Source organism: Vespula pensylvanica, chromosome 11, assembly GCF_014466175.1.
Source record: "Vespula pensylvanica isolate Volc-1 chromosome 11, ASM1446617v1, whole genome shotgun sequence".
In the NCBI taxonomy this organism is placed as follows: Eukaryota; Metazoa; Arthropoda; class Insecta; order Hymenoptera; family Vespidae; genus Vespula; species Vespula pensylvanica.
In genome coordinates, this window is record NC_057695.1 from 1,789,551 (window position 1) to 1,804,492 (window position 14,942).

Here is a 14,942-nt window from a genome sequence, read left to right on the forward strand (position 1 = left end):
GTAGTGGAAAAAGAGGAAGAGGATGAAAGGAAAAAAGAAAAAAAAAAAGAGAAAGAGAGAAGAAAAGAAATTCTCTTTTACGAGTATTCTCTACCTTTTACGAATTTCATATATGTATTGCATCGCTTTCACCGACAGAAGCGTAAGAGAAATATTTATGCCGCTTTGAATCAAACAATCTTTTTGTTCGTTTAGGAATTCATCTACGACTAAGAGTCCGTCAAGAGATTAAACGGATATTTAACCAGCGCGTGGCTTAAAAACAAAAGGAGAAATATACGTTCTTCGAAAGGCTTTTCATCGATAAGAATTCATGTGAAATTCACAGAGCGGAGATATATGTAGAAGAGAACCGATAGCCGTCATTACGTTACAAGCAACAAATATATGATAGAAAGATATAAAGAAAAGCGATACAACTGATCGCATATAGATTATGAAGAAAAGAAAAAAAGAGATATAACTACGAGAGAGAGCGAGAGAGCGAGAGAGAGAGAGAGAGAGAGACACCGAAGCAGGATGTAGCGAGCGTTCATTCAGAGGTTGCGCGAGTATAGCGGCCGTCCCATTTTCTATCAGCATTCCATTACTCTGCGAACGTAGCCCAGTTAGCTGTATTCGTTGACTGGCCCTAGTAGACCAGATTTACGGTTTGTGGAGCAGGGTCGGGGGTAGTACGGATGACGAAGAGGGTAGTGGGGGTAGATAGTTCTTTATCGAGCGGCGCCTGCGCGAGGACAACCCGAGCTACAGCGATGTACGTTGGACAGTTCGTCCCGTTCTCGAGCGCTCCACCCCTACGTTTCTTCGCACGTTATATACCCCTCCACCTGTTCGGTATGCCGATCCACGACTTTGCGACCTACCACATAACCACTGGAGACACAGACCAACGCCGACAACATGAAATTCTTCGCGACGAGGACCTAATCAGTTTTCCTTTCTCTCCTATTAGACATTAGACCATAATCATTTCATTCGATTGGGGTTCGTTAATCGTGATCTCGTTAGTTGCTTTGACCAACGCTTCTCATGTCTTCCATAAATTTCCTACTTTATAAAGTTTCTTTCGATTGTCAGAAAATTTATAAAATTCCCTTTTTTTTTTTATTGTGGAGATTTATCCTTGAAAAATATAACTCCTATTTGGATATTCGATGTTTTTCATTGGTATTCATCGACAATCGTTTCGGATTTCGCTATTCGCTTGGTCCAAGGTAAATTAGAAAGGACGTGTATGAAATGCGAATTTGCTGCGTTACCTCCTCCCCACCACGTGGCCCTTGCCGTTGCCCCTTTCACGGTTTGATGTTTCCCCTTCTACCGACACACATACACACACGCAACACACACACACACACACATTCTCGCGGACGCCTTTACGTCTGCTCCCAACCTGACAGTGTCCCTGTATCCTCGCAACACTCCTTCCTACACGGTGAGCGGGATAGTCTTCGCACGACGCGCCCTTCCATCAAAGCTACCAAACGAGGGAAATACGGCCAAGCCATTTCTATCGTCGTCCGTCATTAGTGCACGGATCGTGTGTTGTTAATCATCGGATCCGTGTCGTGCCGACGAGATGTGATTTGCAGGATCTATGACGGGAAAAGAAATTCTTATGGATTGGTGAATACCAGACAAATGGAGAGCATTGCTTTTTCCTCTTCTTTTTGTTTTATTTCCTTTGCCAGTAAGAAGGAGAGCATGATCGTGCGCCTATTTCGTGCCAAAATATGTGATAGGACAACTCCGTTCTATTTTTCCTATCGCTCTTTTTCGACATGAACCAGTCTGGATCGTCAGTGGGGTGATTTTTTATAATTTTTCTTAGATGCTTCCGCTTTATCGATAGGGGATATGATTCCGTGATGTTCCTCGTTATCGTGACACGGAAGGATTTCATTTGAGATATAAAATAAGCAATGGCGTGTGAAACTGTAAAAAAGTCGGCCGGACTGAGATTGTCGCTTCTAATTTTATCACTTTGGATGAAACAAATACGAAATAATGTTTGACACCTTTGTTTATGAATTCTGTTTATCAAAGAAATTGTCGAATATTTAATAGGTTGTCGTTACATCTAGTAAATCGTGACAATCAAACTCGACTAATGCGCGCATCATTGTCAGTAGTTATTAGCATGTGATAGCATAGTAACGCTTGATTACTGGAATATACGATTTTCTAATATATCCGAGTTGACACACTAATGCATTTTTCATGATCATCACGTTTATAAATATAATGATACTTTTTACCGATCAAGCTAATTCGTATCGTTTGCTATTTGCAAAATTATTAATAAGAAATTTAGCTGGATGCTTTTTTGATCGTAAGAGTGTGAATGTAATTGTCAGGCACATTCCATGGATCGTCCGAATGTTCAAGGATTTTTTAACAGTGACGCTTTATCCAATAGTCTCGTTTGTACGCGACCTATCACTTTCAAGGAACACTGGATGTACACACGTTATTGACACCCTTGCTTTTGCCTTGATTATCCACTTGATCGTGACGATTTGTGAAAAGAAAAAGTTTTTTTATCCATTTAAAAATAATTTCATCGCTGATCTATATTCATCACGTTTGAATTATTCACTCAAGTTGCATTCACGAAGAAGCGTGATATTTGAATTCTCGGTTAAGTCTGAAAATTGCATCACAGGATCACGATTGAATATGTAACCGCTTGTATGCTTTCTTATAAAAGACGGAAGCATTACGCGCTACGATTTTCTCATTAACGTCGCATAATTAATTTCATTCGGTTTCAGGCATGCGAAGACTCGTGATACGCATGGTTAAGCTCCGCCTCGTCGAACTGTCACGTCTTTTTTTTATTTCTATTTTCACTCGGATTCTTTCTCATTGTACACGGTAGATTGAAAATCAATTAAAACATCATTAAAAAGTCTTCATCGTTTATTGCATTTCGTTGCACCGCAAAAGATTTTAATTACATTCCTATAGATCTGTTTACTTATTAATAATACGGATGACTAATTCAACGAGAAGAAAAATTATTAAAAATTACTTTAATGTCTAACCCGCGCGTATCGTAGTTTTACACAAATGATCGTCTTCATCTAACAATAGTAAACATATTTTGTCGTGGCGTACGGTAGGAAAACATGTTTTCTTGTCCATGATACACGCGCATAGATCGGTGTTAAATTTTCTCGAATCCTAGCAGTATCCAAGCACATGCCTTCATTCCTGTCGCGTATATGTATGTGCATATATATATGTGTGTGTATGTATATATATATATATATATATATATATATATATATATATATATATGGAAATGAGACCGCAGAGAGAAATGAATTGGCGAAAAGTCGGGTTTTCTTTTTTCGAAATTTGGGAAAGTTTATGGCAAGCATCATCGATGCCTGCAATGCTTTACGCTTTAGCACAGTTTCTAAAGATATCGGTAGCACGGATTCCGAGTTCGAAAAATTTTGAAATATCCACGATCAATATGTTCGTGAAAACACTCGTCATATAATATATATACATATAACATAATGTAAAGAAAAAGATATCTCGCTAAATTAAAGTAGGTTGGCATGTTTCCAAGTAAATCGTCTGTCGTCAATGCCGCGTAATTTATTTTATCGATTTGACTGCAATCGATATTATTGCAGTACGACGTTTAAATGAAACTCGTTCTTTTTTCCTATTCCTTGCGTCCACGCTTTCTCTCTTTCATCCTAGTTTCTCTCTTTCTCATAAGATTTACATCAGACATTAGCTTTCATCTCTTGCCTCTTTGATCCTCTATCTCTCGTCTTTAGTTGTTTCTCTATGTCAAACGTTTACAATCAGCTTTATCCACATTTTCGTCTTGAAATATAACTCCCTCGTTGATTGTGAATAAGTGTATATTCCCGTGGGAAGAGCCACTTTCAAACGTTTACGTTTATTCAAAGGCTAAATACTCTTGCGGATTCGCAAGAAAGAAAGAAGGGTAAACGCGAAAAGATGAATCGATATTTCGATCGCACACAATATCTGCACGATAAAAAAGAAGAAAAATAAAAGATATTTCTAGGTTCAATGATTTTTTTCTGCTATCCGAATAATTTTAAGAATTTCTCAAACGTTTTCATGCTTTCGCTGAAAATTTTCATTCTCATTAAAAAGTTTATTTTTGGATCATCTAAGCGTTTCTTTCTCTTTTATTTTTTTCTTTGCTTTCTATCCTCGTCTCTCTCCAACTTTGGCTTACTTCTCATTCATCTGACAGAGGCAAGCAGAGGGGCGAAGAGGAACGGTCGGTCTTTAATCATGCCCGCTCGTTGAAAAAAAGCGCTTCGAGAGAAGATAGCTACAACGAGGGAGGTGGGTTGGGACAGATATACAAAAGGAAATTCTGAACCTGTGCTTTCCAGCTTCCAGTCAGCGAATGAATTTCTCTCTGAACGGGATGTATCCCTTTCGTTCGTCGATCAATTTTTTTCTTACATAAAGTCGATTTGAAAGCGCTACCGAGATCGCGACCGAGCCCTCCGAGCGTCGCTTCGAAGAAAGAAAGAGAGAGAGATAGATAGATAGACAGACAGACAGAGAGAGAGAGAGAGAGAGAGAGAGAGAGGATAGAAATAGAAACAATACTGAGCTAGAAAAATAATCCACGATGAATCACGACAGTGCGAGAACGATCAGAGAGAACAGTTTGAGGAGACGGCTTCTGCCGAATCGACAGACTTTCGATATCGTTAAGAACAACTCGAACATTTAAAATTCGATTTTAACGTTGGACCGTCTCGTAAAAAACTCAACGAGGTTAAGAAGAAAAACGGGAAGAGATTAAATATCGTCGACTCGTGGGATTCGCTGGCAAAATACGAGCTTATGTGTTGGTGATGTGTTGGTCGAGGATAGTGCTTCAAGAACAATGCGGTCTTCGCGATAACGAGGATCAAATCGGATCGTCGGAGAGAGAGAGTTGAAGAGGCTGAGGACTCCCTGGGAGGCTGAGAAAGTAAGTCCTGGGGAAGCGGATTCTTGCGATTAAAAACGATAAACATTCAGGACTCGAATTCGAAATAACGGAGACGACGACGGCGTTTTATCCAACGTAGACAACATGGGGAATGGCATGAACAAGGTGAGATAGGAATCAAATTCTAGGTTTTAAGAGATAAAACTGACATGAGTGAGGTATCTGCGTATATAGATAAGAAGGTTGAAAGATCAAAAGTATTTGTACTTTGAAGTATAGGTACTTCTACGTAAAAAGCCGCTTTTCATTTGCTTCATTTAAGCGAGGTAATTAGTATTAGCTACCTGCCGCGGTTAGCCTCCTGAAAAGAAATGCAAATCAATAGAGTGGCACTCGAGCTCGTGCTTTTCAAACTGGACATACATTACGAATATGCTGTTTTATTCAGAAACGTTCTGGGAAAGGAAGCAGAAAGTGAATGAGTCAGTCAACGAGAAAGAGAGAGGAAGGGAGAGATAGAGAGAAGAAGAAATTTATTTATTTATTACATTGTTAAATATATAACACGTGATGGCACTTTTCGAAGTTAGCTATAGAAAAAACAAGCGACGGATTATAATAATCGTAATAATCTGACAACGGTTCAACAAGTAGAGCAATCAGTCGCGAAGTATGATGGAAAATTGTGCGGAATTACGAGTCGCAAGCATACAATATCCTTGAGCGGAAAAAGTTCAACGCGATGCATTGTGCAATAAACGAGGACGCTAAAGAAAACGGGTCGACGATCTAATCAATGAAAAAAGCGGTTACGGTCAAGTGACCGAAGCATGATCTTTATAAGGAAAAACGCTTGTCGAAATAAAAAATTAGAAGCTACCGAACAACCAATGGCCAATTAATTATTCCCACTCTCTCGACGATGCTTTAATAAATGCATCGTTCGAGCTCCTTCGTGCCGATGAATTTCACTGACGTCCTTTTGCTTTAACCCTGAAAATTCTTTGACACAGTTCGCGAAAATATGTTGACGTATCGTGCGCAAAACGAAAGCCACGAGTTCTCAAAACACTCCTATTACATACTACGTAGCGTTGTACTAACTGACGAATATTTTTGGCAAATTTCCAGTCGAACGTAACGCTCGTTCGATCTTTAACTTTTGCAACACGCATATCGGCCTGATTAGAATTTCTATCTTTCTGTTATAATAATTGAAACGTCGTTCATAATCAAAGACATCCTCTCTTATTTTCATATCATTTAATTGCAAAAAATCGTTCTAACTTTTAAGAAAGATTGAATTGTCAAGAGACGATAAATTTGCTAATGCAATGAGATACAAAACGAAACGTTTTGTTCGATCTATTAAAAGAAAAATGAAGATTGGATATAAATACGTTTTATTTATACAATAAGCAGGTATCATTAAATTTCTTTCAATTAGCTGGCACATCTATAGTTCTCCGTAAAAGTGTATTATAAAGATGAAAATTAACATGCTTTGTCTTTCCGTACGTTTAGTAATTTATCTAACGTGAAAAATCTTTACATAGTTTATATATTATTGAGGCATTAAAATAAACGCCATGTTGCTTTTTTAACGATCGCGTGACACATTGAACGATCGATATATTTTGATTTCTGATATATATTTATACGAAAACGTAGCGATACGCGATTATTTTATTCAAATGATATAATAAATAAAAATATACAACACACTAAAGATCTAATATTCTTTTTTTCAATATCGTATTATTCGTCGCGTGCAGACGTCAATTAATAAAGTTTCTTGATAAAATTTTGACAAGTACCCTTGTAAAAATCACCTTGCGGCAAGAAAAAACTTCGAACTGGGGCATCGAACTTTTTCCAGTATATACGATATATCTTTTCTTATTAATCTTTTTAAGATTATTTTAAACCTTTTTATATAATATTTTTGATAGCATCTATGGGAATTTTGAAGCGACGTGTCACGCATACTATGACGATAAAGATTCCTGATAGAGCTCTATTGCGATTTAAAAATCATTTGTATTCGTTCGGTCGTTAAAAAAGTCATGCCACCAGTACGAGCTAACTTCTACTAATATATTCATTAATTCCTACCTTTGCAATGTGTGTGCAGGTGCTTCCCGGCCTTTACATTGGTAATTATCAGGATAGTAAGGACGCAGATCAACTGGAAAGGTTCGAGATAACTCATATCCTGGCGATTCATGACACGGCTCGTCGATTACACTCTGTAAGTTATAGTCTAACGATAAATGATAAGCGTTTCGATATTAATTATTTATGAAATAAAATAGAAACAAAGAGAGAGAGAGAGAGAGAGAGAGAGAGAGAGATATGTATTTTCTTTCAGAATAAGCATTACCTATGCATCTTAGCCGCCGACAGGCCGGATCAAAATTTATCGCAATATTTTTCTCTCTGTAACGATTTTATCCACGCTGCTCGTTTGCGCGGTGGCAATGTTCTAATACATTGGTGCGTATTTAAAAGATTTGAAAAAACAATTTGCAAACAAGCCCGATAAGATACTATTCCTTTTAGCCTGGCGGGCATGTCGAGAAGTGTGACGGTCGCAGTCGCCTATATCATGAGCACCACAAATCTATCCTGGAAAGAGGCACTTAAGGTCGTGAGGGTAGGTCGTTCCATCGCCAACCCAAACGCTGGCTTTCAACAACAACTCGAGGACTTTGAATCGAGCCGTCTTCAGGAGGTACGTTCACATAGAAGGAAATCTTTTTGATATTTCAAAGATAACGGAGGCATAGAGAATTTGCATTACAAATTGCCCCTTAAAAAATGGAAACACAAAGGATACCGAAGCGGAGATACGATAATATCGCCTTTCTTCGAGTTTAATAATAAGAAGTTCTTCCTCACTTACAAATCGAACGATCGAAGTTTCTATTTTAATCGTCCTAAGAATCATATCGTTGATTTACAAAAATAAATCTCGTAATATGAATTCTTATAAAATTTGCGAACTTCCATAAGACGTAATCGTTTAATTTCGTCCACAGGAACGACGAAGATTGAAGGAACGATTCCCTAGTCTCGCTCTTGCAGAATCCGACGCGGAAGCATGTAGAGCCACCCTTAAAAATTACGAGGCGTTGGTGCAAGCACGAGAAGTTTGCGAAGGCAAATGTGCCATGGGTCGTCCTTGTCCCACTGGTCTCTGCCGTCAACCGTCCAAGAGGTAAATTCTCTGTATTTATCTATTGCGATTTATAAAATAAGTATGTCGTATGAACATTTGAAATAAAACTTGATTAAACTGATTATTTGATCGTCGAACGATACAATATTTACAAACAAAATTTCAACGTAGGACTCCCAGAAGACGATCATCTTCCAGTAGTTCCGGAAATTTAACACCTGGTAGAACACCACCACAAACGCCAAGAATGCTTCCATCCGCACCACCCTCGCCAGCTCTACCTAGATCAGCCAGCGTTATGTCCGCTACTCGGCCAAGAAGCGGTCCTGCAGGTTTACATTCCTACACCGGATCTGCGCCTCCTTCCAGGTAATCCACACCCTCCTATTACACCTATCTAACGTTTAACTTCATGGAAAACATCTTTTTTTAATTTCGATTTTTCCGAATGTTCCGCGCCTAAAAGCAGGACGCACTTCGTACTTTGTTGATAATGTTGCTCGCGAGCGCCATCTATCGGTTTTTTTTTACTTTTCATGATAGGCAACACGGTACATCGTTCATGTATTATTGCGTTGCCTATTAAAAGGAATCAAAAAAAAATGTTCATATCTATGATGGTGCGCGCACTCACGATTATATAAGACTCATCAACTCATAAATCATCTTGTTATCTATAAAAATGTCAAAAGTACAATGACAATGGAATGAAGAAACTCATTGAAAGGCGATAATGTGAGAAAATCTATGTTCATAGGGCCGTTTCGAGGGTGGATCTGTCAGCCGCCGTAGCTTGCAGTAGTAGTAATACAAATTTGACTGCCGTTGGCAGATCCATCACACTTTCTGGTAGTAACTGGAGATTAACAGCGGGATCAGCACCGACCACACCAAGGCCGACACCTCCGGTATCGCCTCAACGATGGCCGAGACGACTTTCCAGGCAAACGCCACAATTACCTGTACCATCGGAAGCTCATTCCTCGATGACGTAGCAGCACAACAAGATCACTCTTTTCAGTCTTCTGGAACGAAGCCGAGAAATATCCACGAGAGAAACGGTGCAGATCTCTTCAACTTGTATTCAAGACGCGTTGTCTTGAATGTCTTCTCTTCCTTAACAAGTTTTTCACTCTATCTATCTCTCTGTCTGTCTCTTGCTCTCTCTCTCTCTCTCTCTCTCTCTCTCTCTCTCTCTCTCTCTCTCTCTCTCTCTCTTTCTTCTCTTTCTTTCTTAATCAATTTTAAGGTGGCCGCTTTGCGAAAAACCGACGATCGTCGAAGTTAAAATTTGTCGTGAGACAGGAAAGATCATAGGAGATATTAGGACTGATACTGCTTTTTTTAAATAAGTCTAATAATAATCTGCTAATCTGCGATCGTTTCTGCATCTCTGCTTCAACTCGAATTCGATGTGTACTTACTACTTATTGGGTTAATCAGTCGCCTTATACGATGTCAATAAGTAACATGACATCCCGCGGCCAAGACGCAGAAAAAAACTGGCTAATTTGTATATCATACGGGTTTAACGGGTCGAGAGTATTTATGTTGGCAATTCGCGAGATTGAAAATACATTAGTGGGAAAAAAGAACTTCGACCGATTTTGTACGTTTGTAAAATCATTAATCGTCGTGCTTTCGAAACGAAAAACAAAAACTCAATGGGCCGAGTGAAGAAGCAAGATTTTACTTGGAGAGAAGTTTTCTGATAAGTAAACATACGATGAGAATTGAAAGAAATTTTGGAAGCGAAGTGTGATATGTTGTTTTATGACGTTATCCCATCACCAATTTTGTTCGCAACCGTCCAAATAATTGTTGGCTTTGTAGCGGGATCGCGCTGTTTATCGCGAATCGTTGTTGACACTCTGAAAAATATACATATAAACATATACATATACACATGACCGAGTGTCACGTTGTTATGAGAGGTTTTGAAAGAGTATAACACGTAGTTATATGTAGATTAACGAAAAAATAAATAAATATATATATACATGCATACATACATACATATATATATATATATATATATCACAAGCACACGCACGACTTATAAGTAATAATTGATATAAAATGAAAAGATACATAAAAGTAGCACGAAATTTGGCAGACGTGTTTTGAAGATTCGCTCGAATTTATTTATTAAATGATTCTTTTCTCTTTATCTTACAAATAGTCTCTCCTCGTTGCGTTTGTAATTACCAATCTTTCTTTTTCCTATAAATTTAGAAAAAAAGCAGCGATTAAAGAGGAAACGCATAGACTACTTTGTCGTTCTTAATATTCACGTATTAATAAATGTGTACATAAATATGTATCCGTCGATTTAAATACCGGATACTGGCTGTTATATTAGTTGTAATATTTTGTAATAACACCGAATATATTGTTTTCATAGGAACTTGCGTATTCGCTAAGTGAATAAGATGAACGCGAAAGTAAAGACGGCATAAAGCGATGTTTTTATCCAAGCAATCATCGTGTATTTAAGGCAATTAATTCCACTGACACTGAAGGAACCAAAAAAAAAATCGCGTAGATTAGACGATAAATGCAATAAATTGTACTCGTATTTTTGTGCGCCTTTCGAGAACGTTCGATCGTTCTTTCTGCGAAATCTTCATGATACGCTCTTGATTTGAAAAAGAAAAAAGAAAAAAGTAAAAACATCTATTATATCTCTCTGTAATTAGTGTAAAAATCATATCGTGCAGAAAAGTAATAACCGTATGACGACGAAGAGCCTCCTTCTTCCGTATATACAGATTTAGATGGTAGGATGTCGATGCATCAAGTCGCTTCGAAGTCGAAGAGTAACGTTCTCGAAGGTTTTCCATCGTCTGTCAAACATTAAACTAATTAATCTGTAGTATACACCCTATATTTTCTTGAACAAGCGGCTTAGCTGAAGTAAATATATAATATTAATACTATTAGATCGGCGCGACGAATCGCGTAAAAATATTATCGATCGTTTCGTTGTCAAAATGAAAATATACCGGTGAAAAATCCACCCTAGTAAGAAAGTAAAACAAAAAAAACGTGTTCAAAATTCGTAATTGTGAATTTTGTGTTATCTTACAAAAGCTCTTCGAATAATCCGCTTGTTTGAAGATACAGGCAAAACATCTTAAAAATAACATATTCTACTGTTGCAATATTCTACTTTTTTACAATGCGTTCATGTGCGCTAACCGCGCTATATGTATTACGTACGTAGATGCTCCATGAGAATTTTATTCGTGCTCTTTGGCAATTTCTAAACGTAAGGGAATTTCGAAATTGTAATAAAGAACGACGAATGTGTCGAGGATTTGTAGAAAACGATCGGAAGAAGAAAATATCTATTTAACGCAAGTACGTGCGATTTTTCTATCAAAAAATATCAAAGTTTAGAAGCAACATTGGGAAGGAAAGTTTTCTATCACGAAATTATATAAAATTGTATCATTGTTTCATATCAATAGATCGCTGGTCGATAAAAATTTGAAATCAATATTTGTGCGAGATCGAGAGACGGTATCAATTATTTTTTTACGATTGATTATAATGTCGGTGATCGAGTGATTCAAAATTCTTGACGATTCTGGTCAATGAAACATCAAAGAACGTTAATGATGTCACGGGAATGAAATTTTAAATCCATTACATTTATTTTTCTATTCTCTCCTCCTCTTGTTGTCATTGTCGATCTATTCTCCGAGAATAAATGCATAGAATATATGGAATGTTAATTACGATAAGAACTATTGAATGCTATGCCCTAACACATAACTTTGTTACTCACATAGAAGTGGCTAATTACTAATTAAGATATTTTATGATTTAACTTAGTGACTTAGAAATGCTGATCATGATTATTAAGGAATATAAACGTTATGCATACGATTCAATTTCAAAATTCTATTCGAATCATGCTCGTCTCATGAGAAATATACTACTTGAAATTATTTCATTAAAATGTAATCTAATCTTTTTCGAATCTTGTTTTTAAACGATCATGATACGACTATGAAACATATTCGAACGGATACACCATTCATTATAATGCGAAGCCTAAAATTTGATTTCACGATCGTTCCAACCTGCGAAGTAATCTAAACTATTCGATTATTAGATGTATCGTTTATAGTGAACGAGAACGATATATGAAACGAGTCGCTCAAGTGTGAATATTTTTGGCAATATTATGTTAAAATTGAATTTAACGCTAATTTAACGTTAAATTTATACGTTGTTAATAGCTATAAATATATATGGAATGGGCACTTAAAAAATTTTACATACATATATCGACGTATACATATACGTCGATCATGCGATCAGCTTACAAAGTCAATCGTTTTAGATATTCATAGATGGACACAAATGCACCATTGCATTCGTTCAAGTATTTTTGATACATCCGAATAAATCTGTGATGCGTCTTATTTAAACGCACTACATTTCATATCATCGTTCATCGGTGTTACATCTCGATGAATTGTCTAATGTTAATTGAAAAGTATTATACTCGCATCATCGAAATAGAAATAAAGTTTGAAAAAGCTTGGCAACCATGATTCCATAACCATGACTATGAAAAAAATTACGTTCGCTCGTTTACCTATACACATATTAAACCAATTTGAATTTCATCTTAAGTTCACCTTTCCATTCGATCACGTACACGTCTTTCATATATTTTTATAAATCCAGGAGTGTAACAGAAAAAAAAAAAAAAAGAGAAAAATACATTACCTGGAATATCACGCATTTAAAGTGAGATATTATTATAGTGAGACAAAATTATACATTGTTAGTCACGTATCGTCTGTATGCACAAAAGAAAATACGTGTACGAAGGGATTAAAAGGATTCTAATGCTAAATTCAAGGAATATTTTTTCTAACATCTGCTGAAAAGACGTTCGAAAAGAGATAACTGTGCAAATGCAATCGTTAAAGAAATCGCCAAATGTTGCGAATACATAATTCAGTTTATATCGTATATTATTGGACGATACATTCGGCTAGCTTTTAGTCACAGAGCAACGTTAAAACGTTAAAACAAAAAAACATGCAATATTTTTCCATGTGGATTTATAATAAATCCAGAAAAATCAATGGAGAGAAGCTTTTCGCTTCTTCTAATCGACAAATCGCATGGAACTTTGAAAAAAATTCTGTACCTGAATCTATCTAAAGCCGTATCACGATTCGTTATACGCTTTAGAAAAAAGGTGTGTGATAAGTTCGACAGAAAAAAAAAATTTTCTATCTTCACAAAGGCATCTTCGTCCCGTCAAGCGGACTATGGTATTCATGAAATCATAAAATATTGTCCTTGTACTTCGTTATCGATCGGTACATCACAAAAATTATATCGAAGCTACGAGACAATTAATAAAAATCTGTTCCTGGCACCAAGGCTTTATACCTTGCATTCTTCATTATTTCACCTTTTTTGTCAACACTTTTGTAATTGTAGCATTTCTTAGTTCTATCTTAATGGATCCAAGCATAACTAGTATATGAAAGGGATTAGTAAAGAAACCTCGTGATCTAAAAACAAGAAATAGCTGTTTATAAACTCTATGGCATATGTACATTTGTTATTTTATCGAAATTTGATAAGATACAGATGTGGTGCGGTGTAAGGTACAAATAAAATGATAGTTTTCCGATAGAACACTTTTCTGGTTTCTTCTATTCATGCTCCTCCACAGTTTCATCTATTACTTTGTTAAGTTTATGATTTTGCCAATCTAAAGTGATGTTATCCAGGTGATTATCAAAATCGACAAGATTACGATATTGTTCTCTTTCCAATAAAGAATATAGTGCATCCGTGGGAGCAACTCCTCCTTCATAAAATATGCTGTAAGGAATTAAGCAAGTTTTTATAATATAAAAGATAAATTTATGTATTAATATCTAATGAAATATTGAAAAATATATTACTTGGCCTTGTCTTTGAGTTTCCATTTTCCATCCGCATATTGTGAGATACGTAACGGGCTTGAGGTCATATTAAGTGTCATCTCTTTATTATCTACCTAGTAGAAAAGCAAAAAATAAAACTAGTGTAATAACTTAATTATAATATAAACGTGAATATACCTACCACAACAAGTACAGCACCACTACAGTTTTCTGCAATTTTATCTGCTATTCTGTGAGCTGGCCTATCTGTACTGTAGTAAGAAATAACAATATACTTATTATAGAAAATATTAAAAAAGATACGGGCGGCTATATAAGAGAGATATTTACCTTAAATCATTAATATTTTCATTTGCAAGATAGTAACCTGCCAATATTAGACCTTTACTCATAGCTAACTGATCCACCTATAACGATTAATATAACAAAATTATATCGTTTAAATCAAAATGTCGCGCGAGAAATATAACCTCAAAATATGATACTTAGATTAAGAAGGATACTGTACATGTATCGTTACTATTGACAGAATGGTAATAAATAAAATGTTTTCTTTATGATCTTAAAGAAAATAATTATATAAAAAATAATTATAAAATACTTACAAGAGTAAGAGCAATTTCCGCCATTGGCGAAACATGTAGACAAATATGGAACAGCGGGATTGCATCCTCGATACGTAACTCCGAAGATTTTCCGTCGTTCTTACTTATTAGTCTAGCAAGTAACAAACCATTGATAGCACAATGTGGATACTTTGCAGCGTGCAAGATTATTTTACAATATGCACGGGGAGAAAAGATAACGTCTGCCATTTTCACTGACAACGAAGTATATTGCAGTGATGAACATGTAATTACCCACGTCATGCTTTCTC

At 36.4% G+C, this 14,942-nt stretch overlaps 2 protein-coding genes across 4 annotated transcripts; one reads left to right on the forward strand and one right to left on the reverse strand.

Annotated features, from left to right (window-relative positions):
- The first annotated feature begins 1,376 nt into the window (after nucleotides 1–1,376).
- Nucleotides 1,377–9,331, forward strand: LOC122632815 (dual specificity protein phosphatase 15). Of its 3 annotated transcripts, none has more exons than XM_043820031.1 (9): nucleotides 1,377–1,810; nucleotides 4,256–4,993; nucleotides 5,044–5,119; nucleotides 7,089–7,205; nucleotides 7,326–7,450; nucleotides 7,517–7,688; nucleotides 7,996–8,174; nucleotides 8,307–8,504; nucleotides 8,893–9,331. In XM_043820031.1, the coding sequence occupies exons 3-9, from the start codon at nucleotides 5,099–5,101 to the stop codon at nucleotides 9,128–9,130; spliced, it is 1,050 nt and encodes a 349-aa protein (XP_043675966.1). In that variant the 5' UTR covers nucleotides 1,377–1,810; nucleotides 4,256–4,993; nucleotides 5,044–5,098; the 3' UTR covers nucleotides 9,131–9,331. The 3 variants fall into 3 exon arrangements, with proteins under 3 accessions (XP_043675966.1, XP_043675965.1, XP_043675967.1); XM_043820030.1 differs by having other exon boundaries at nucleotides 1,377–1,629; XM_043820032.1 differs by having other exon boundaries at nucleotides 1,377–1,629; nucleotides 4,660–4,993.
- Nucleotides 9,332–13,685: 4,354 nt separating this feature from the next.
- On the reverse strand, nucleotides 13,686–14,934 carry LOC122632822 (ER membrane protein complex subunit 8/9 homolog). The gene is made up of 5 exons (XM_043820045.1): nucleotides 14,671–14,934; nucleotides 14,396–14,472; nucleotides 14,247–14,316; nucleotides 14,084–14,178; nucleotides 13,686–14,000 (listed from the first exon to the last, which is right to left on the reverse strand). The coding sequence occupies exons 1-5, from the start codon at nucleotides 14,932–14,934 to the stop codon at nucleotides 13,829–13,831; spliced, it is 678 nt and encodes a 225-aa protein (XP_043675980.1). The 3' UTR covers nucleotides 13,686–13,828.
- Nucleotides 14,935–14,942: the final 8 nt, after the last annotated feature.

Bases quoted from the DNA above. Each gene is read 5' to 3' on its own strand.
- LOC122632815 (XM_043820031.1), top strand. From the start codon at position 5,099: ATGGGGAATGGCATGAACAAG. The intron at 7,689-7,995 runs GTACGTTCACAT...TTTCGTCCACAG, and splicing joins AATCGAGCCGTCTTCAGGAG to GAACGACGAAGATTGAAGGA. The intron at 8,175-8,306 runs GTAAATTCTCTG...ATTTCAACGTAG, and splicing joins TGCCGTCAACCGTCCAAGAG to GACTCCCAGAAGACGATCAT.
- LOC122632822 (XM_043820045.1), bottom strand. From the start codon at position 14,934: ATGACGTGGGTAATTACATGTTCATCACTGCAATATACTTCGTTGTCA. The intron at 14,317-14,395 runs GTAAATATCTCT...TTCTTACTACAG, and splicing joins GAAAATATTAATGATTTAAG to TACAGATAGGCCAGCTCACA. The intron at 14,179-14,246 runs GTAGGTATATTC...CTTTTCTACTAG, and splicing joins GTGGTGCTGTACTTGTTGTG to GTAGATAATAAAGAGATGAC.